Source organism: Narcine bancroftii, chromosome 6 (genome assembly GCF_036971445.1).
Source record: "Narcine bancroftii isolate sNarBan1 chromosome 6, sNarBan1.hap1, whole genome shotgun sequence".
NCBI lineage: Eukaryota > Metazoa > Chordata > Chondrichthyes > Torpediniformes > Narcinidae > Narcine > Narcine bancroftii.
Window position 1 is genome coordinate 77518648 of NC_091474.1, and position 23773 is coordinate 77542420.

The 23773-nt window shown below is 36.4% G+C and overlaps 1 protein-coding gene across 5 annotated transcripts in view; it reads left to right on the plus strand.

Annotated features, from left to right (window-relative positions):
• Positions 1-23141, plus strand: part of LOC138736244 (2-oxoglutarate dehydrogenase-like, mitochondrial) — an 83474-nt gene extending 60333 nt beyond the window's left edge. For 2 of the 5 annotated variants that reach the window (XM_069885433.1, XM_069885434.1), the window contains exons 17-23: positions 8790-8968; positions 12036-12107; positions 12801-12926; positions 13673-13745; positions 14513-14676; positions 16321-16475; positions 18719-23141. In XM_069885433.1, coding sequence (XP_069741534.1) covers positions 8790-8968; positions 12036-12107; positions 12801-12926; positions 13673-13745; positions 14513-14676; positions 16321-16475; positions 18719-18839 — 890 coding nt within the window. In that variant the 3' untranslated portion in view covers positions 18840-23141. The other 3 variants (XM_069885437.1, XM_069885436.1, XM_069885435.1) reach the window with 3 other exon arrangements.
• The last annotated feature ends 632 nt before the right edge of the window (positions 23142-23773 follow it).

The following is a 23773-nucleotide window of genomic DNA, read 5'->3' on the forward strand; positions in this document are numbered from 1 at the left end:
GAGCGCTGTATGTAACAATGGCCTTTGTGGCATTGTTTATTCATTGGAAAAGCTGACCAATGAAACCATTTTCTATTTTGTAAATAAGGTAAATGCTTTGGTTTGTAATTGTGTGAATTAATAAATCTTTAGGTTGTTTGATAGCCCCATTGTTTGAATCAAATTATTTCATACAATGATCTTCCCAAATGACTGATAACACCAGTATATTAAAAAAAATAGCCATCTAAAATACCCTGAACTTTATTTCTGTGAAAAACACACTGAAGTGCTGGAAGAATTCAGCTGGTCTTTCAGCGTCCGTAGGAGACAATGATATATTGCTGATGTTTTGGGCCTGAGCCCTTTTTCAAGGAATAAGAGTTTCTGTGAAGCTTATTCTTTTAATATAGTTTGAATCTGTTCTGTTTATCTTGTGTTCATAGTAAAATCTAATTGAGTATTCCCAATTAATGTTGAATTGGGAATAGTTTGGCCTTGGAGTCATGTTCACTTGCTTGATTCTGCTTACCATATATGCCATGGTACAGGACGACTCGTGTTTTGGACGACCCCGGAATTTTCACCTAAGATGTTGAGTTTGTATAAGAAGACCCCAAATCTGGCACTTACCACTGATCAGTGGATGCTTTTTGAAAGTAAATCACAATATTTTAAAAACAGATGATCGTTTAAAATTTATTTGGATGTTTTAAAATAAACTGCTGTCGGCTCCTGTAACAGGCTGATTAAGGCCTATACAGAGTTGACAGCAGTTGGACTTGGTTGATGGACCCCATGGAGAAGCACTGAGACTTTAGGAATAACTAATGCACGAGATTGCTCCAGAGCCATCAGGAAGATGGCAGCGGTGTGGAGATTTGGTCGCCAAGGTAAGAATTGTGGACTCTTTGTATAGGACGACCCTTTAAGGTTAAATTTTTAAGTTTCTGATCATCCTGCACAATAGCATATTTGGTAAATTCCATTTCCAAGAGACTGTTCACTTTAATTCAAGGCATGATTCAGTGAGGGAGAGGTAACGTGCTGCTGTGGAACACATTATTACTGTTCTTTTATCACTTAAACTGCTTCTAATGAAAAATACATTAATACACTTTTTAAATGTCATTTCCTTTTTCAAATGTGCTCCCTCCTAGAGAGGCTTTGATGCTAATTGATGCATTAATACTGAATGTTTCTGTTCAAAGTAAGAATTCAGAATTTCATGTTGCCTTACTGACCTTAAAGCCATATTAAAATCTTAGGAAAACGCAATGTTGCAATTCTTCTAGCATATTACAGTAAAATCCCTGTAATCCAAATTCAAAAAGCCAGCAAAAAATTTGCAGAAAACAAATAGGTAAAAAAATACGAAAGTTTATAATCTGAGCCCCCTTGTGGGCTAGTTCACCAATCACTCAACACGCATTCTTAAGCAATTGGAAAATTCACTTATCTGGCATTGGCATCTACCAATCTCTCATAGGTTCCGGATGCTGTGGGTTTTACTCTTCCTTTTTTTTAAAAAGTTCAGATGCTTAATGATGTCGCCTCTTTGGTTTCAACTTGAAACTGTTGGATCCACCACATTTGCAATCATCTACTTCAATAGAAACTTGCTGTAATTTCAAAAATTAAATCCCAGTTTTTCACTTTTCTTCTGTTTTTAGCCTTGTACTTTATATTTCTGTAATGCTTCTACATTCACTGGGCTGAAAAATTGTAACCTTGTTGCATTAATATTATTCTGAATCTTTTTAGATTTATTTAACTTTTGAACAAGCTGGAAATGTCATTCAGCATTCAATAATTTGAATTTTAAATATTATTTACAGTGTGCAGTTTATTTTTTACACTACCATTTAGTGGTAATTCTGCCGTGCCCACAGGAAAAAGAAACTCAGGGTTGTATGTGATGTCATGTATGTACCCTGACAGAAAGATATTCAGAAAGGTGTAAGAGAAGATAAAAAAGTTGCATTAGCGAGGTTGAAATTACATTATAATACTTTACAAACTTATTAGTTTGAGTGCTTAATTAATCGATCTAGACAACGTTATTATGAGTTGGGGGAAAGAGCTCATAAGGTACTTGCTTGGCAATTGAAAGCTGAACAGACATATCGGACTATTAATGCTGTTAAGAAGAATTCAAAAGTTACTTAAAAACCTCAGAAATCAATGACCAGTTTTATTCATTTTATTTGAAATTATATACTTCTGAGGGGAAACAGGATAATGGTTCTATTGATTCTTACTTATCTAAATTAAAGTTACCGATATTAGATGGAAATGATGTTCAGGAATTGGAATCTCCATTTACGGATTTTGAAATTAAGGAAGCTATTCAGGAAATGCCTAATGGAAAGTCCCCAGGGGATGATGGATTCCCTGTGGAATTTTATAAACTCTTTTATGGTGATTTTTCTAATGAATTTGGAGAAGTGTTGAATCAAGTTACTGAAGATCAGAAGTTACCAGAATCATGTTCAAGTGCTTTAATAATTGTCATTCCAAAAAAAGATAAGAGATCCATTAAAAGTGTCTTCATATAGACCTATTTCTTTATTAAATGTAGATTATAAAATTATAGCGAAAGTAATAGCTAATAGACTTTCTAAATGTTTACCCAAATTGGTACACATTGATCAAACAGGTTTTATTAAGAATAGAAATGCATCAGACAATATATTTTGATTAATTACCTTGGTCAACGCATATCGAAAGTTACCTAGCCATCCTATGGTGATTGCATTAGATGCAGAAAAAGCTTTTGATAGAGTTGAATGAGATTTTTTTTATTTAAAGTGTTAGAGAAATTTAAATTTGGCCCTTTTTTTATTGGTTGGGTTAAGGCTTTACATATGAACTCGATTGCTAGGATGGTGACAAATGGACAGATTTCTTCACCATTTAAATTGGCTCGTTCAACTCGACAGGGCTGCCCATTGTCACCAACCTCATTTGCATTAGTTATTGAACTGATAGCTCAGGCTATTAGACAAAATGAAGAAATTAGAGGGATGAGGGTTAAGAATGAAGAATATAAAATTAATTTATTTGCAGACGATGTGTTGGTATATTTGACGGAACTGGAACGGTCATTGAAACAATTGCAAGAGTATTTGTTGAAATTTGGAGAATTATCGGGATATAAAGTTAATTGGGATAAAAGTGAAATTTTACCAGTTGGAATGGGGGATTATTCTGAATTTTGAAACTATTACAAAATTAAGGTGGACAAGTAAAATTAAATATTTAGGTGTGTTTATGGATATTAATTATCAATCATTTTTTCAATTAAATTATTTTTCCTCAAATTCAATATTTATTTCAGTCAATACCTTGTTTACTTTCTAAGGGCTTTTTTCAAGATTTAAATAAAGCAGTGCGAGAGTTTTTATGGAAAGGTAAATTAGTTCGAGTGGCATTGAATAGACTTACATGGAAGTATGCATTGGGCGGATTACAATTACCATATTTTCAAGACTATTATGAAGCGGCCCAGTAGAAGTTTGTTAGTAGACTGATGGATTTAGATCAGCCTCCTAGCTGGGCTAAAGTGGAGATGGCGTGTATTTCTCAGGTTGAGATACATGAATTTATATTTCGTTGGAATTTGATTTTGTAACAGCAATGTGATGTGCTGATATTGAAACATTTGTTAAAGATTTGGATTTAAAAAAATAGGGTATTAGGGTTGAAAGATAAATTATCAATTTTAACTCCATTGTATAATAATCAGCTTATTCCTTTTAATAATCATTTAAAGATTTGGGATTCTAAAGGTATAAAGACAATACAAGATTGTTTTGTTGAGGGGTAATTTCTTTTAATCAATTGAGAGAAAGATTTGATATACTGTAAATTCTTTGTTTGTGTATTATCAATGTCGAGCTTTGATAAAAGATAATTATGGTAGAGAGATGATTTTACCTACTTTTTCAAGATTTGAATCTTTGATTTCCTCTATACCGAAAAAGGGTTATGTTTCAGTTATGTATAATTTTTTACAAGATAGTATGGATAAGTCAGATTGGGAGAAATCTAAACTTAAATGGGAGAGTGACATAGTGTTTATTTTTCCTGAAGATGATTGGGCGAATATGTGTCAGGACAATGTAATTAAATTGACTAATGTAAGATATGGAATGGTTAATTATAATTTTTTTATATCAATTATATTTGACCCCAGAAAAGCTAAAAAAAATATGGGTTTAGTAATTCGGATTCTTGTTTTAGATCTGATTTATGTACTGGAACTTTTCTACGTGCTGTTTGGACTTGCGTTAAAGTTCAATCATTTTGGCAAGGAATCAAAGTAGTTTTGGAAAAATTATTTAATTTTATATTACCGTTAGATCCAACGATTTTTTTGTTTGGAAATTTGTATTCATTAAGGGGAATGGGATTGGACAAAATTCAAATTGCTTTTGTACGTTTGGTGTTATTAGTAGCGCGTAAATGTGTTGCTAGTTCTTGGAAAGATGATAATGAGATTAATATATGATGTTGGCATGATGAATTGAAAGTATATATCGTCATGGAAAAAATTACTTATAATTTACATGATAATTATTCTTCTTTTGTTAGTAAGTGGTCTCCTTATTTGAAACATTTGCATTTAGATATAGTTTTTTTTTCGAAATTTATTTATAGTATCTCCATACATTCATTTCAAATTGACTTAGTATAATATTACATAATAGATACTAAATAATTTTCAAATTTTCACCCCCCCCCCCCCCCCACCTCCCCTAACCCCTTAGGAAACCACCTTGTGGTGGTTAATTCCCAAAAACCCAAATGGGTGTGGTATAAACCACAAGTGGCATATGACTTTCGGGAGCAGAAGTACCACTCCCTTCCCCCCCCCCCCCAGGCAGACAAAATACACGTATAAACCGAAAAATCATCATTTCTTATATCCATAAAACCCCGGTCCATCAATTTAACCAATCTTATTCATAAACTCTTTTTTTTGAAAATCCAAACTTGATATTAAATTTTGCACCCTTTCCACCCTCCCAACACTGTTTACAATCAATAAAAGTTTTTTTAAAATTTTTTTTTCAAGTCTTCCTGAATTTCATCCACTAAATTAAAACACCTCTGAACATCCCAGTTCAACACTGAATCTTCCATTCTTCTCAGTCTCAAGTTGAATTTGTAGCTTACTTTCAAAAAAAGTTTTTTTCAAATCTTTTAAAATTTTCTTGAACATAATTCCTTCGGTCTTGATCTTCTAAAGCATCAGTGTTATTCATAAGTTCTTTCTTCTGTGTTTCCCAATTTAATACCAAATTTTCCACTTTGTCAATCTTCTCAATGTTAAGTTGAAATTATTGTTTATTTTCAAGAAAAACTTATTCAAAATTTTTAACTCTTCTTGGACATTGCTCCTTTGACTTTAATTTTATAAATCATCAATCTTGTTCATAGTTTCTTTCTACTGAATTTCCAAATTTAATAAAAAAGTTTCCATTTTTTCCAATTTTCTCAATATTAAACTGATCTTGTTGTTTAGTTTAAAAAAAACCTTTTCAAAACTATTAAAATCTGTTTGCAATGTATGCATACTCACAGATAATAAATTCACTCTTCCAATATTCCATCCAAAAAAAAAATCACTGATAAACCTTATTGCAGGTCAAGGAATTCCATATATATGTTTATCTTCAGAAAATATTTCAAATATTTCAAATCAACATTCGTCGCCATCTTTCAAAAAGGAGTCCGAAATCAACTTTAATAAGTTCTGTTCTTGAGAAAATTCCAGCACCAGCTCCGGCTCTGTCTGGGCAAATAGGTCAAATTTCTTCCAAAGTCAAAGAATGTAATTTTGTTCTGTATTTATAGATAATAAATTCATCCTTCCGATATTCTGTCCAAAAAAAGTCACTAATAAACTTTAATGTTATCTGGATTTTTAAAACTCACGGGCAACCAATGCCAATTACTGCAATTTATCTTCATAAAACATTTCAAATTAATATTCATCACCATCTTTCAAAGGGGTATCCAAGACCAGTTTATCTGACAGTCCAATTAATGAACTCCGTTCTTAAGAAAATTCCAGCCTTGACTCCGTGGTTCTGTCTGGGCAAGTAGGCCAAGTTTCTTCCAGAGTCGGAGAGTGTAGTTTTGTTCTGTATTTGAACTCTATTTTCCTTAATCTTTGTTGCCATTTTAAACATCTTTCAGAGGGGTGTCCAAGGCCAGCTTATCCGACAGTCCAATTAATGAGCTCCGTTCTTAAGAATATTCCAGCCTTGACTCCGTGGTTCTGTCTGGGCAGGTAGGCCGAGTTTCTTCCAAAGTCGGAGAGGGTACTTTTGTTCTGTATTTGAACTCTATTTTCCTTAATCTTTGTTGCCATTTTAAACTAAAAACAATTGATAAACAAAACAAAGACTTTTAACAGAAAAGAAATATTCTTAAAACGGGTATTTATATAACTGCCTGGGGGAGACCGGGAATGCACGTCTGCTCCCTACGCCATCTTGCCATGCCCCCATTTAGATATAGTTTGAAATGTTATTAATATTCATTATTTTTTTTCTTTATATATACATATATATATAATCTATTTTTTTTGCTCCCCTGAAGGGAGTTGGCTGTAGGGGTGGGAGGGGTATTATTGTAAAATCTTTTCTTGATTATTTCTATAATGTATGTTATGGTTTTTTTTCCCCACTATCTTTTAAATCAAGTTGGAGAAAAGAATGTATGTACACTGACAATAAAACCACATGACCATTTACGGAGCGGAAACAGGCCATGTTGGCCTTTCGAGTCCGCACCGGTTCACTGATTTTGTGCCTCCTCTTCAGGCATTGGTCCCGGTAGATCTTCATTCAATAACGATGGACGAATTCAATGCAGGTGGAAATATTCGTTCTCTTGCCCGTTTGGATCTTGTATTTCTGCACACTGTTGTTGTTTCTGATGAGATTCTAAGTGATGGTCAAACCAAGAACGTATCACTTTATTTAATTCTTTTTAAAATTTCCCTGGTACCGGACTCGGAATTGATTGAAACAAATACTAAATACGTGGATATATATTCATTTTAATACAATTTTCTTGACCAATTAATGTCAATGGTAGATCCTTCCATCGATTTAAGTCAGACTTAATCTTGTTTAACAAAGGTAAATAATTTAAACCATACAAATTCTTCAACTCCTTATCAATAATTACACCTAAGTATTTAATCTTCTCTGACCATTTAAATTTAGTAATTTGCATACAATCTGAATAATCCTCATCAGATATAGGTAATATCTCACTTTTATCCAATTTACTTTATATCCAAGATTAGAAATTTTCCCTCATTAGAGTGTCACATCATGAATTACGATATCCAATACCTGATGGATCTTGACCACCTCAAATTTTTCTACACCCTTCTATCACTTTAACCTAGCTACTCTGAACTGGCTGCACCCTAATCTCTAAGGATGTCATCTTCTAAGCACACCCTCACAACATGACAACCAAACATCAGACCTAAATCGGAGTAATTTTTTTGAGTACTTTATCACTTCCATAAGAACTCCATAGAATCACTTTATTGGAAGAAGGAAAGCTGACATCACCATGTCATGAATTACATGATCAAGAGGTTGACATGTAGCTGAAACTCCAGACTGGGTTAATAACCAGTATCGAAAACTGTAGCGTTGTCTTGCTGTCAGGCTTGTAATTATTTCAAGCAGACCATTGACATTAATCAGAGTCGCACAGGAGACTGAAGCTAAGCCTAATCTGCTGGAGGAAAAGAATGGTCAAGGTTTTGAGCTAAAGTCCTTTTGCAAGACTGGAGTGATGTGGTAGAGAAGCCAGTATAAAGAAGACAAGTGGGAAGGGTGGTACAGAGGCCCCATGTGGGATTGGTAGGACAAGGGGAGCCCTATCTTTCTGTTGAAACAGCTGAAAGTTGTAAATTATAGAAATGAATGGGGCTCAATGGGGGATTTTCTTGTTGCCAATACTTTCAAAAAGTGCATGGTTGAGAAAATAAAAATCAAAATTTGTCCAATTCCATTTCCAGGTTCTGCAGCAATTTTAAATTTCATTGATTTTAAATTGAATTTGATTTCATTAAGAAACCGTTTGTTCAGCCAAACCAGTCTCTGCTCTATTTGAAACTTGCCATTCTTTCTTCCCTAATTCTATTAACATAACTTTTGTCCTTATCTTCTTCATGACTCCATTTTAAGTGCATTGATGTTCCTCTACTCACCCCAATCACTCAATGTGGAATCATCACACTCCTCTTGGTGCCTCTTTGATGTGGATGACTTCAGATTTTCCTTTTCATTCCCAGGCGGAAATGAACTCTGTCTACTCTATCAAAAACTTCCATCAACTCAAAAAAAAATTCCATTGAGCCAAGAGCAAGGACCCAGTCTGCTTATCCTTTCCTGATGAGTATTTTTCTAATTCCTGCCATTTTTTTCACTCTCAATTGTGATTCTATTCAACTCTGGCCTGACTGCTATTCTTCGACTTATTTTCCAATATGAATTGGTTCTTTGCGAAACATATTTAATCTTAACCTCCTTTTTTCCAAACAAATGCTTTCATGTTTGCTTATTGGTATCAAAGTGATAAGATGAGGAATATTATTTATAACTTAAATCAGTAAAGCTAGTTTTTTTTTTGGAAGGTGGGTGAGTTTTCATTTTTTTTATCCCAAGTTATTAGTTGCCATGAGGTGATTTGTAAACTTGTTATAATCTATCAGGAGTTATATATGCACATTGTACAGTTCTTTGATTTCTCCTATTTTCTGAATCTAGGCTTTGAACTTGGATTTGCAATGGCAAGTCCAAATGCTTTGGTGTGTTGGGAGGCTCAGTTTGGTGATTTTCACAACACTGCACAGTGCATTCTGGATCAGTTTGTGAGCTCAGGCCAAGCAAAGTGGGTGAGAAATAATGGAATCGTGCTGCTTCTACCCCATGGAATGGAGGGCATGGTAAGGATGATTTGTTTAAAACCAGATGTTGTACACATTGAGTCCTCAGGTGAAGGTGTCAAAGGTATTGGTAGTTTATTTTCAAACCTGTCTTTTGGCTGAGGTTTGGATTATAAGAAATAGGAGCAGGAGTCGGCCATCTGGACCATCAACCCTGCTCCGCCATTCAATGGAATCATGGCTGATCTGATGACAGGCTCATCGCCACCTACCTGCTGTTTCCCCATATCCCTTAATTCTCCTTCTATGTAAAAATCTATCCAACCTTATCTTAAATATATTTACTGAGGTCGCCTCCACTGCTTCAATAGGCAGTGAATTCCACAGTTTCACCACCCTCTGAGAAAAGCAATTCCTCCTCATCTCTGTCCTAAATCTACTACCCTGAATCTTGAGGCTATGTCCCCTAGATCTGGTCCACCAACCCCCCCCAAACCTAAGGAAACAACTTACCTACCTCCATCTTATCTATGCCTTTCATAATTTTATGTTTCTACAAGATCCCCTCTCATTCTTCTAAATTACAGTGAGAATACTCAATCACTCATAGGCTAACTTCCTCATCTCTGGAATCAACCTGGTCAATTTGGGGATTTCAGTCTCCTCCACTTGCCCGGAATTGGTAGTTTTGCTTTGAACTCCTTGCTCTGAGCCTCTAAGTGTTGGACATTTTCAAATACATTGTTGAAGTTGGAAATGCAAATGAACACGGTTTTTGAAAGTCATTTAAAAGTGCAGCTCTAATAAGTAGCTTCCTGTCAAAGCACAGATTGCTGACATTTGAAAATCTTACCTCAGAAAGTTCAGCAGTATTTTGAGAATTGTGTTTCAATAAAATCAAAATGTTTTGGAGTTTATTTTGTAATGCGGAGATTGTAGTTTGACCACCAGCACAGGCAAGTGAGACCGTGAAGTCATAATTTTCTTCCTAATAATAGGCACCTAGTTTGCTATCTGATGAGACAGTGCTTTATGATCTGCTTTTTCAATCCAATCCATTTTATCCTCAAGATATCAATCACAAGAACTAGTAATACCAGGGTCGCCTGCAATCTCTGTAATGTTAGTGTATTGCCGTTTTGCTTTGTAATTTTTTTTTAGTTCCTCAATTTCCTCCATGTATGAGGTAACATTTAGTATAAATATGACTGTCAGTGAGCTTAGTTGCATTGCTTCCAAAGTCATTTTTAGGAGCCTTGACTGTCAGTTCATTAATGGAACTACAGGAGAGCCAATTGCACGTGGATTTCATGTCATTTGCTCTAATTTGCATTGATTGTCATAAAACCCTTTTAATATTGAAAATACTCTGAGCTTGTCTGAAGTTTTAATAAAATAATCCTTGGTTTTGATTCAATTTAAACTGGTGCCAATTTATATATACAAGCAGACGAAATAGCATTTCTCTGTACTATGGTACATAAATGCACAAAATATATAGCATATAATAATTGCTTATATACATAAATATATTATTTAAAATAAATATGTATAAATATTTTTGAATAATTTACTCAATTACAAGTTACTGTTCATCAATCTCACAGCCTGTGGGGGGGAAGAGAAAGAAACACTATTTCTCAGCCTGGCAGTCCTGATTTTATTACTGCAGTATCTCCTCCTTGATGGTCATGTCAAAGATACTGTGTGATGGATGGAAAAGGTCCTCAATAATTCTTTGAGCCCATTTAAGCAATGCTCGCAGTGAACATCCTCAGTAGAGAAAAGGGAGATCCCAGTGTTCTTGGCCGTATTGACGATCCTCTGTATAGACTTTCAATCCGATCCTTTGCAGGCACCATACCACACAATGATGCAGCCAGACAGGACAGTCTCGATTGTACTCCTCAACCCTCAGGAAGTGTGGGTACTGAAGCGCCTTACTGAATAACGAAGGGATCTTGTGGGTCAGACAATAGGTCTTCCGTTATAGGCGCACTACAACTGAGCCATTGATGTGTAATGGAGAACTAATCATTTCAGGATCATGCAGGAAGATAAGATAAAAACAATATCAGTCTCATTTTTTTCTGCATTAGTTGTTATCTTTAACTACTACTGCTACATCAAATCCATCTCAGCTAAAGCAGTGTATGAGAAGAAGCAGGTTGTTTCCTTCCCTGATCGTGGCCATTGTTCAAATGCTTGCACTGAATCTTTCCTTCAACAAGGGTAACCTTGTTTTTCTTTCCTAGTTCCTGCAAACGATCCACAATGTCTTGTCTCTCTCTCCTCCCATGTCTTCCAAAACTTGGTTTAATTGCGATCCTTCTTTGATTCCCCTTAGGAGTACTTTTCAGATTCATTTTGTTTTCCTCCTTGAACTCACTCTGTTAAATTTGAATCCCGGATACTAAATTTTACCATATAAATCTTGGTATTTTATGTTACTCTTGATGATATCATCGTGTGTGGCAGTAAGTGGGTGAAACTCAGGATTAGGTTAATGACCAATATTCAAAACTGTAGCTTTGCCTTGCTGTTTGAGTTGTAATTATTTCAAGCAACTTTGACATGATTAGAGACACATAGGAGGCTCTGATGCTGGAAGTGTGTCGTGGCAACAAAAAGCAAACCTTCAGATTAATTTAGAATTTTGTAACGTTCATCTGACTTTGAGCAGATTTGTAAGTATTAAATTTAGTTAACTAAAAGTCTGCAGTAACTTAGCATCTCGATGTAAGAGAAAGTAACTTCACTGCTAGACTGAAATATATTGCATTGTGGTACTTACTAAGCCTGCTGTGTCCAAAGTTTATTTTTTATCGCAATATCCAAAAAATTCATTTTGAATGCTGATGCATTCGCACATGCTCACATTTATTTGTGGGGGAAAAAAATCTTTTTTGGAGTTGAGTGTTGGAACAATTTTTTAAAAATCAGATATAAAATGCCTTTCATGTTGGAAAGTTTTTAAAAAAATTGTGATGCGTTATCTGATTTTTTCATCCACGAATAAGTTCCATGTGCTTTGAGATTCTCCTCTTGTGTGAACCATTCAAAGTATACACTTTCCAGTTTAACAATTCCAATGCTTAACAATGAGTTTTCCAACTATTTTTTCGAGGGGCCAGAACACTCTTCAGCCAGACCAGAAAGATTCTTGCAGATGAGCAATGAAAATTCCGATGTATACCCTGTGAGTCTCCTACTTTTTACTGTATTTTTAACCTCAATGGAAATGTTATGCTGCAATGGCATCTGGAGTAAAAGAAATAGAAAAGTCCAACAAAACTGATGGTTTGTCAATGCCAGCACTTTAACTTTTGGTGTTTTTAAACAAAGTAGCACCACGTGAAAATGATGTTCACCTTGTTGTTTCAGTACATAAGGCTGAATCTGAAACCTAGCATGGTCTGATATAAATTCCTTTCGCATGTAGTGTGTAAAATCAAATGCTGTAAACATTCAGCAAATCAGAGAACAGCGGTGGAAAGAAAGTTGCGTTGCACGTTGGATATCCTTCATCAGAACTTGCAAAGGCTAATGCTTTCTGATTGGGTTTCATTGATCGTATTTACTTTGGTTTGAAATTGCATCTTTAAATTTGTCGAAATTCTAAAAGATGAGCAAATGTCAAAACAAACATTAAAAGGCAACTCTCTTTTTAAACAAAATACACCATAATGAAGGCACGTTTTAACTAAATAAGATCACTGTCCAGATTTTCTAACTCAGGGAGGGTATTCTGCTTATTTTATTGTTAAAGAAACACTTTGTGTCACTGTTTGTATTTTTTTAAACATAGCAATGAAATGTTAATATTTGTGTCCACAATAAGATATTTTGCTGCACAATTATCTGTTTTTATTTAATTTGTTTTTTCCCTCAGAGATATACAGAAGACTTTGAAGTAAAGCAATTGTTTGACTGCAATTGGATTTTAGTAAACTGTTCCACACCAGCAAACTACTTTCATGTGCTGAGGAGACAGATCCTGCTGCCATTTAGGAAGCCGGTATAAAAATTTTCTACCTAGTGAATGATAATTTCATAGAGTTACTTATAGTATTAAACATTTCAAATTACACAGAGGTATCTGACTAACTAATGGAATTAAGCACATTGGCACTTGTAGATGATGAATTTTTGTAAACAAAATTGCTGCCTTTCACTTGAGATTTATTGTAAAAACACAGAAGCAAGCATGATTGAGCCCTTTGGCTCTTCAAATCTACTTCACTATTCCAAATGTTCCTTTTGCATGTGCTGCTTGATACACTTGGCAATTTCAGTATCTAAAGCTCTTGTTCTCTGAGCTTGAAGATATTCAACTGAGGTAGAGAATTCCAGTGATTCGCAAACCCTTTTGTAATGAAGCATTTCAATGTTCTTTTCCTTCGACTGCGCCCCCAGATCCAGACCCTCCATTTAGAAGCAGCAGCTTCTTTATATCATGCGTGTTACACTGCTTCCCTGAGCCTTCCATATTCATCAATTTTCTAAACTCCAGCGAGTAAAGGTCTGATTTTTCTTTGGAAATCCCCTTAGTTAAGGAATGAGTGAAGCAAATCCTCACTGCTCTGACTTCAAGGGGATAATGTCCTTGGAGTTTGAAGATCAAAACTACACAAAGTGGTTTCTCACTAAAGCAGCACTCCCTTTTGCATTTCAGACACCTTGCATCAAAGCTAACATACAAGTTAACTTTCTCATCTCTTGATACCCTTGCATGTTTACAACTTGTGTTCTTCCAATTTTTAGTTGATTATCTTCACACCTAAATCCTTACTAAGACATCCAGAAGCCAAGTCACCTTTTGATGAAATGGTAACAGGTAATTTATTTTAATATTAAAAACCATTCATAATAGTTTATAAAAGTCTTCAAAAGAATTGTAAAACTTTAGTGACATTTTGGGGTGGAGTTTCTGCTTTGGGTATGTCAGCCTTCAGTGATGAAATCTTCACTGAAGATTACATTTTCTCATTGAATATTTTTGTTAATGTTGAGGACGGCAAATGCTGAATCAAGAAGAGTACAATGTGGTTTAACTAATTTTTACCATCAGTTGGAACCTGTGGAAAACTTCTTTTCTGCTGACTCAATCCCTAGCACCTAAGCCCTCTATCAAATTTTGCACCAATTAACGTATACATTTGTCCTGACAATCAAATTGTAGAACTTTTTCCCTTCACGATTCTAATGATATTTCCACTGAAATCGCCAGGGATTGCTATTCATTTCACAATTTAAGTTAACAAATCCACACAATGAGTCATGTTGAGGTGTACAGCATGGAAACAGACCCTTCTGCCCACCAAATCCACGCTGGCCGTCAAACACCCTTGAACTCTTAGTCTATATTTTACTCTCTCCATTTTTGGATACTGGCCACTGTTAATTTTGGTATAATATCAGATGGCCAAGTTTGGATACTGGATTCCTGGGTCTTATTCAAAAGTTAGTGTTAGTATCTCAGTGCATGTCTGATACATTCCACTGTATGATGCATACTTTGAAAATATTCTCAGGTATCAAAGCCACTGTTTGCTGCCTTGTCCAAGGTCAAATGAGTTATCAATGTCATGTTTGGATTTATAGGTACAACATTCCAGCGAATCATTCCTGACACGGGGCTTGCAGCACAGAATCCAAATGATGTCAAGAAACTGATCTTCTGCACGGGCAAAGTTTATTACGAGCTTGCAAAAGAAAGGACAAACAGAAATATGCAGAGTGAGGTGGCGATCATCAGAATGGAACAGGTAAATCTGGAAATGGAACAAAATGAAAGCAAATTAAGTATGGAAATTTCAAACAAAAGGAAATGTATTCAGCAGATCAGGCAGTATTTGTGGAGAATAAAATAGTTAACGTTTCAGATTGAAAATCCTTTGTCACAAGTGTGAAAGTAAGGAAATAAGTTGCAGTGTGGATGCATAAGAATGGTTAAAGCGAATATCTTTGAAAAGGAAAAGCCATAGAATAAGTTGCATGCTTGAAAGGTAATGAGGATAGTTGAAGAAAATACAAAGGGACTTAAATGCTAAATATCGTATTCCAAAGGTGGAGGACAAGTTCAGGAGGTCAGGTTAAGCTCATGGAGAAAGAAAACTGTATCTGACTTACAGCATAGTTCGCCAGTTCTGATACAAACAGAGAAAGAATATTACCTGTGGTAAAATTCTATCAAGATGCAAGGGCTATATGGTATTCAGTTTAGCACACTGCATTAAAAAAAATCACAATTGAATGGTTACTTCATCAGAAAGGACTATTATCTTTGGGTTATGTAATAATATTAAAAAATGATTTAAAACTTGGACATATAGTAAAGTAACAGGCTATTTTGACCCATGAGCCCATGCCAGCCAATTAATTACACCCAATTAACCTACAACCCCACCCTGGTACGTTTTTGAACAATGGAAGGAATCCAGAGCACACAGATATGGGGAGAACATACAAACTCCTCACAGACAGCACCGGATTTATACCCCAGTTGCTGGCACTGTAACAGCATTGCAGAAGCCACTGCAGTAACCACACCACCCTGAAGTGATATACTTGAACTTTTGTCTGCCGTAAGGCAAACAAAAAGTCGCCATGAACATTGCCAAGTGCCCCTAACAACAGGAAAAAGAGAAGCAAATGAGAGTCCCTTCATAGGCACTGAGTATTCGTGGATTTGGGTGTCTGGATGGTGGAAGGAGAAGAACTAATGCCATCTCTTCACTTTTCATCACCCAGGGATGACAAAGGCTATGTGACCTGAAACATTAATTCTTCCTTATTTCCAATTTGCTGTCTGACCTGCTGAATGTTTGCAGATTTCCAGTATCTGCAGCTTTTTAGATGCTGACGGAAATTTATAAAGAATGACTGGAATGGAGAATTTGGATCCAAGTAGCAGTAGAGTTCAATTATCCACAGATCTCTTTTGGGAAATGTAACTTTTAATAATTAAGTTTGAGTAGACAGGCTTATTCCAGTATGTGTCAATAAATCAAAAAATGTTCACAGAGTTTTGTTATTTCCATTTACTGAGAAGATGGGGAAAACTGTTGGTCCGCATCAAAATCTTAATTTTCACAGACTTTGAATTTTTGTAAATGTACATTCTTCTTGTCTCTTTACCCAACTTGTATTAAAATGCAGTCTTTATGGTTTCTCACACTGTAAACTCATGAAATTCATAATGTGCATTGCAAATTGCACTGCACAAAAACATCATCTGGTTATCTGAGAAACTCCACAATAACACTCTTTTGATGTTCAAGCTGCAATAACAACAACTAAAATGCACATCACTTCATTGTGGCGGGAATAGAAATTAAAGTGATGACATTGGTTTCTGCCTTCAATTTTCCTCCCAATTGTATCTATTACCATGTCTCCCTTGTCTCCAGTTATCCCCATTTCCATTTGACCTATTGGAAAAGGAGCTTGGCAGGTATCCTGATGCTGAAATTATCTGGTGCCAAGAAGAGCACAAAAACATGGGCTACTACGATTATGTGAAGCCTCGATTCAAAACACTATCACAGTATGAAAAATCAGTTCGGTAAGCATATCCACTTTACGTTTCTTTTCATTGAATTTTGTATTTGTATTGGTGTACAACAAATCCAAAAGATGAGAACAAGTGTGTGGACCTTGGGATTGTTATATGTAGCAGGTAGCTGAATTTGCAAAGCAAAAAGACAGTTCTCCAATTGCTAGCTCAGTTGGAGATTCACTAGTGTGAAATCTAGAGTTGATATGGTGTTGCAGCATGCTGTCCTTCAGATGAAAGTGCCCATCTGCACTTTCACACTGACTAGACTTCAAAGAGTAGCAGTAAAAGCTATCCTCGAATACAAAGCTGGTGAACCTGGTGATTTCCGGATGAAGGTGGGGAAGTCTGCACAAGTTCTCACCACACAGCTGGGCTGGCAGTGGTTCATGGGATTGATGGACACCAACAACTGTGTAGAAACTTTTTCTTTAGCTGTCTTTAAAGGGGGGCGGGGAAGTACATGTTCCTTGGAAACTTGGTAAAATATTTATATTGGACCTTCAAACAAATGGTAGGAGATTATTTGACCCATCAAGTCCATGACAGCTCTTAGAGGAGGAATATTTTTGGTTCCATTCCCCCCACCCCCCGACACTGTTCTCACACATGCTCATCATATGTTTTGATTCTTCGAGCCATTAAGGAGTAACTTACAGTGACTAGTTGACCTGCCAATTTGGCTATGGGATTTGGGAAGAAACTAGAGTACCCCAAGAAACCCACACATGAAAGGGCAGAATGTAAAAACTCTGTTTAGACATCATCTAAGGCAGTGTTTCACACTCACATACCACCTTAAGTCTTCTTCCACCTTAAGTAATCCCTTACTAACCACAGAGCACCTATGGCAAAGGTGTTCTGTGGTTAGTAAGGGATTACTTAAGGTGGCGTTTGATTGGAAAGAAAAAGGTTGAGAACCACTGCATTGAAGTGTTGGATCCAGGAAAGATCTCCAAGATAGTGACTTTGAAGAAGTTGCATCTGCTCACGCTCTAACCAGTCAAGATAAATGATCAGTCGAAGGCAAGATTATGTGGAAGAGTTATGTTAAGGCAGGAAAAAGTTGAGAACTATTGATCTCAGGCCAGCTTCAATCCTAGATCCCTGAAGCTGTGAGGCATGTAAATGCTATGGGATCTTTCAAAGACTTGCCCTCACTTTAACATCCAGACAGCGCCTGTAACTGATGCAACACTTCCTTGAGGAGCGCACTCAAAACAGCAGCCTAAATTTTTGGAGCGGGCCTTGAACCTTCAGAACTAAAGGCGCGAGAGCAAGCCATTGAGTCATGTGATTAAACATGGTGATGTGGTCCTTTGTTAGATGGCAACTACAATCATTTGGTCTTGCAGATGAAGTCAGCAAGTGTGCAGCATGGTGCCAGACCCTTCAGCCACCTACTGAACTAGTCCCATTGCCTGCAATTGACCTGCATCCAACTCATCATGAGCCTGTTCAAATGTCTTGGTCATGGAGAATGTTAATCTTTATCATCTAATATGATCTACATTTGAGTTCAGTGTTAGCAGTTTTAATTTTTTATTCTAGATTTCAAATTTATTGTCAGAGTACATACATGACATCACATACAAGCCTGAGATTCTTTACCCTGCAGGTGAGACAGAATTGCCAGTTATTGATAGTGCAAAAAAATTGTACTTAATTTACACATGTAAAAATGTAAAGAAAAGTGAACAAACTGTGCAATACAGAGAGGGGAAAAAAAAGTCTAAAACTAAGTCTTTAAATGAGTCCTTGATTGAGTTTGTTGTTGAGGAGTCCGATGGAGGAGGGGTAGCAGCTGTTCCTGAACCTGGTGGTGCGAGTCTTGTGGTTCCCATACCTCCTTCCTGATGGCAGCAGCGAGAACAGAGCATGTGCTGGGTGGTGTGGATCCTTGATCATTGCTGCTACTCTCCATTTCTCTTGAGATGTTCTCGATAGTGGGGAGGGTTTTGCCTGTGCTGCCCTGGACTGTGAAGGCTACCTTCTGCAGGGCTTTACTATCTGGAGTATTGGGGTACTTGCGCAGTATCTCCATGTAAAGAATGCTCACAAGTGGGAATCCGAGTCATGTTTTAATTAGTGTTACTTAAAACAATTTATTAATGTCCTTTCAAAGAGGTTAAAATTTAAAATGCACAACTAATATTTTTCAGACATCAAACTTGTATTTTCACATGTTTTCACGCAATTGGAATTTTAATCAAATTGTGCCATTTGAATTGATTTGATGCATCTTCCCACAGGTATATTGGGCGAGAACCTGCAGCCGCACCTGCCACAGGGAACAAGAATACTCACCTGGCAGAGCTGCAACATATCATGGACCAATCATTCAACCTTAAAGCATTTAGGGATGTGTGTTAGGTCAACTTGAATCCCGTAGTGTGTCCTATGGTGTTAAACTACTGTTCAATCGTTCCTGTCCATTTGTATTGTCTTTATTTGCTGCCATTCATACAAATGTTGTAAACATGTTTTTTTAATTCACTCTTAAGTTGGGGATTTAAAACACTGATTTATGTAAATTGAGGACCAGCAAATGATATAATCTTCAGCCAATGTATTAATTATAATTTTGTATTTATGTTTAAAGAAAGATTATACTCTGTTCTACTAATTTCAAAAGTTACTCTTTGGGTTTACTCTAATAACATAATCTCAGCATTTGCTTTCTTGAAAAAAAAATCTTCAATTATACTGTTTTGCCAGTTGGTATCAGCTCAGTAGATACTTTCCCATAACAATGGAGATGTTAAAATATAACATCTTCCATGTACAATGAAAGGCTTGTTATAAATGCACCTATTGTTCGAGGAAATTGTATCTTAGAGTTTCACGTTGCCAGTAGCTTCTCTCTTGAACAGAAGCACAATTATTTTGGGATGGGTAATAGCTTATTAGAAAAGTCGTGACTTGGGGATCGATATCAAATCTACTAAATGCAGAAGCATTCAGTACAATATTTTGTCTGAACCCTGAGCCATCTCATTTCTTTCTTGGCTTGGCTTTGCGGACGAAGATTTATGGAGGGGTAAATGTCCACGTCAGCTGTAGTCATTTAAGAGAGACATAAAGCACCTTCAGTCGAGTAAGAATATTGATAGAAAACTACTTTGTAATGGTGAAGAACAATTTATTCTGTTTTGAATTTGACCTGATAAATACAAACATGACAAGCAAATTAATGTTCTTCATCTTTGCTTGTACATTCCAGGCTTCAGTATTTAGCACAACCGTTCATTTCCAAATTCGAGATGTATGTCTTTCTAAATGAGTCTGTCATGCGGAAAAACAACCAAAAATTGTGGAAGGTTTCAGTTAGCTTGACTGGAGTGGAGCTAATGATCCTTTCTTAATGTATTCAACTTTAGATTTGCATTTAAACTTAGTTAAGTCATTTATTTTGTAAATGAGGCAAGCTGCTAATTTCTAAATTTAAGAACAAAATTGAGACATTTTGAGACTGCAGATCCTGCGCCAACACAGTTAATTTTGTTTAATTGGTTACCAGCATAGTAGCATAGTAGCAGGTGAGGGTTAATCGGATGAAGGGTGCCTGCAAAACTTTATCCTCCTTTCTCACAGTATAGGGCTGTAAATCTAATCTCAAAGTGCATAGGATTGGAACCCAAATCTAAAGAAAGGTATATGGCAGTTTGATTCCTCATGTCACCCTTGATTAACATTGAATAACCTCAAACAACAAAAGAATTGTTTAAACTGCTGCAAAGTAGTTGTACTAATGAGGTGCTTTAAAAACCAGATCTGCAAGAGAAGCTATCTAAAGTTTAATGTGGCATCTTAGTGGGATGGAGATAGCACTTTGAGATTCATCACTTAACCATTGCAGTTGATATTGATATCTTGAATTTAATGCAAAAAAAATTTTAAAATTAGGCTGTCATATTTTTGTTTGCTAATTTTAGCAAAATGCTGATGTAAATATAAAGTGATTTTAATAGTTTAAAACTGGAAATTTGTGTATTGTCAAACAAATATTAAAGATTTTATTGTGGTTCTTCAATGCCTGAATAAGAGGAAGAAGGCCTAAATGTGCATATGTAAGGGAGAAAGAATTAATTGATGAACAATTTTACACTAAAAGTTTGACGCAACATGAAATGTACAGTCTGTTTCCACTTTTGGGGAATTGGATAATTTTAATCCAGTGATTTGTTGAATCAGTTGACCTCATAGCCGAATGATCACAATATCTAGCTACTTCAAGCTATTAGTCAATTTTTTTTTCTTTATGCATGCATTAAAATGACTTGCATATCATATTAACTGGAATGAACAAAATACAGTACTGTGCGTCCAAGATGCCTAAAGAGAAACTTGTGTTGTTTTCCTCCCAGAAAACCGACAAAATGAGAATGAGCCTGCATGGAAACTTTTACTGAGAAGCTTCGACTGTGAAGCCAATTTCTGCAACCTGTGTACTTTCTGGACACCAAGTCCTCCCTGTCAAAGTGTTTGACACTAAGTCTTGACTGTCAAACTTGTATTTACAGTGAAGTTCAAAAAAGCTCACAGGGATCTGTTTGATGTCAAATCCTGACACTTCCAGAAATTCCTGCCACACAAAATGTGCTGATAATGTCACATGCCATTTTATAAAAATCTGTGAACTTGGCCCCAGAGTGCACCCCAAAATCCTTTATAATTAGGTGATTGTTTTCCCACAATTTCTTTCAGAAAATATTTTATTTTGGGTTGAAGTTGGATATAGCTGGATTGCAAGTTAGTTATATTTCATCATGTACAGTACAAGGTCTTTCAGCATTCAGTTATTGGAAATAAACTACCTTTGAACATTTAGAGCCCACTAATTTTGAAGACTACACAAGTTGGAAGCTTGGTCAACCAAAGGACTACAATATTTCAGGAAGGATCTATTTCAGTAGATGAATCACATAGATGTCTATTAAAATATAAAAGTTACAAGACAGCACTTCAACTTTATCTTAGAGATGTTAAAGGGGAATAACACTTTTCGAGGTGCTTTCAACTTGCAGGACCCGGGTGAGATGACTGGGCAGTGTGTACCTCCAGATAGGATGCTTAGAAATCCGGGAGAAGGGGAAGTATTTGTACACAGTAGTCATGACACGTCCTACCAGCAACACTGGTGGAAGCAAAATTTCATTGCGGCCTCCTAAAAGGGAAAGGATAAATATATTTTTAAAATTGTTCATTTAATTGAACGGGTCTGCGTGACATGAACACCATAACTAGAAAGCTTCCCTAAACTCCATGGTTTAAAAACTTGGCTGAATGATGTTTCTTCATTTTGATTCTGCATGGTGTGCAGAAACATTGGATTCCATCCAATTATGGTTTTAAATTAATTTTTATTTACAGCACAGTAGAAGATTGAAAACTTTGCCACCCCAATTAACCTACAATCTTGTCTAGAGGGTGGGAGGAAAGTGGAAGATCAAGGGGAGAATGTACAAACTCTGCAGACGGTGCCCTATTCAAAGATGGGTCGCTGGCACTACTAATGTCATGGTGACCATGTTTCCGACTACTGATTAAGGTGATTTTTAAAAATGTAGACAGACAGCACGGTAACAGGCCATTCTGGCCTGCGAATCCATTGCTGTCCAATTAACCTACAATCCCCGTGTGTTTTTGGAGCGTGGAAGGAAATTGGAGCACCCAGGAAAACATACACAGGTCACAAAGCGAAGATATTTACTCCTGAATAGTGTCCCACTAACCACTATGCTAACTGCAGACGTAGTTGAGCAAAATATTTTGTCTAACATACATACTCTTCACTTGTTCTCTTTCATTCGTGCTTCCCTAAATATTTTTAAATTTAGACATACAGCATGGTAAAAGGCCCTTTCAGCTATGAGCCTGTGCCTCCCAATTCATACAACCCCAAGTTTGTTTTGAATGGTGGGAGGAAACTGGAGGAATCCCACAAACTACATAGTGGGATTTGAGCCCCGGTCCCGGTTACTGTAACAACTTTGCACTAACCACAAAGCTAACCCTGCTGCCCCTTTTAATCTTGCTTGATAGCAAATATGAAGTGTAATTAAAGATTGTTAAAAATAAATAGCATTAAATAAGTTCAATGATTACAAAAGTATAGCAGGTTCACTAAGAAATAGTGGGTATTTTTTCCTAATTTTAGACTATGTTGATTTTTAAATGAAAAGCTTAAGGCCAGAAAATGAAAAATGCATTTAACATTCAATGCAGACCTTTTGCAGAATAAAGGCAAGTGTGCATTAAAGCAAATCTTCTTTGCAAGTTATTCTGAAGACAATAACTTGCACTACAGAGGTTGATCAATGAGAAATAATATTCCTAAATGTTTTGATACCTGATTGGGATTGGCCAAGGGAAGGAAAGGTCTGTATTGAGTTTGCACATATCTTACCAATTTTTGCAGAAATGCTACTTGCTAATGTTGTCCTTGGAAACCTGTTTAAATGTCAAAGACAAGCATTGAAGAGAACCAAAGTAAAGGTGGTGAGTGAGTTACAATTGAAGTATTGATGCTAAAATGCCAGAGTGAAGTTCACTGCAGGAGAGAAATGGGTCTTTATTGGTTTTGAATTGCAATTTTATTATAATGTCTTCCAAAGCTGCCGGAGGTTTAATGAAACAACTGCAAAGTTTGAATAAAAAGAATCCTTCAACAACCCTGTTGCAGTGTAATTGAAATAACACTTCCCTTTGAAACCAGCAACCGCCAGATGCTGGAATCTGGAGCAAAAATCAATCTGCTGGAGGAACTCAGTGGGTTGAGCAGCATCTATGGTGAGGGTAGGAATCATTTCTAATTTGAGTCAGATTTTGCGCCAATATATTCTCAAATTCACTGACCATTTCTCCATTTTCTGGATTACTTTAGGCTTTTTCAGGTGCATTCAATGCTAAGAATGCGCCTGAAGAAGCAGAAGCGGCCCTTTAAATTCCCGTTCAGGTGGCAGCGTTTAAAGCGCAACGCTGGCCACCTGAAGGACACAGTTGCACAGGATGTGGCTCTAAGCACACTCCGGCTCCTGCCCAGTGTCAGGTGCGTTCAGCAGACTGACCCTTTAACATCCGCTTTCAGCCAGCTGCATTGAGGTGGCTGGGGAGCCACTGAGCTGAGTTGATTATCCCTCTTGGAGGAGGGTTACCTAGCTCGCCTCAAGAGTGCCTCCTGCACATTCAGGTGGCCTCAAAATAGCCGCGTATTGCCTCAACATACGGCTTGACATGGAGGGCAATTGGCCACCTGAAAGTGCCTTCTGTCTCCATCTCAAAAGACAAGCTGTCATTTACTGTAG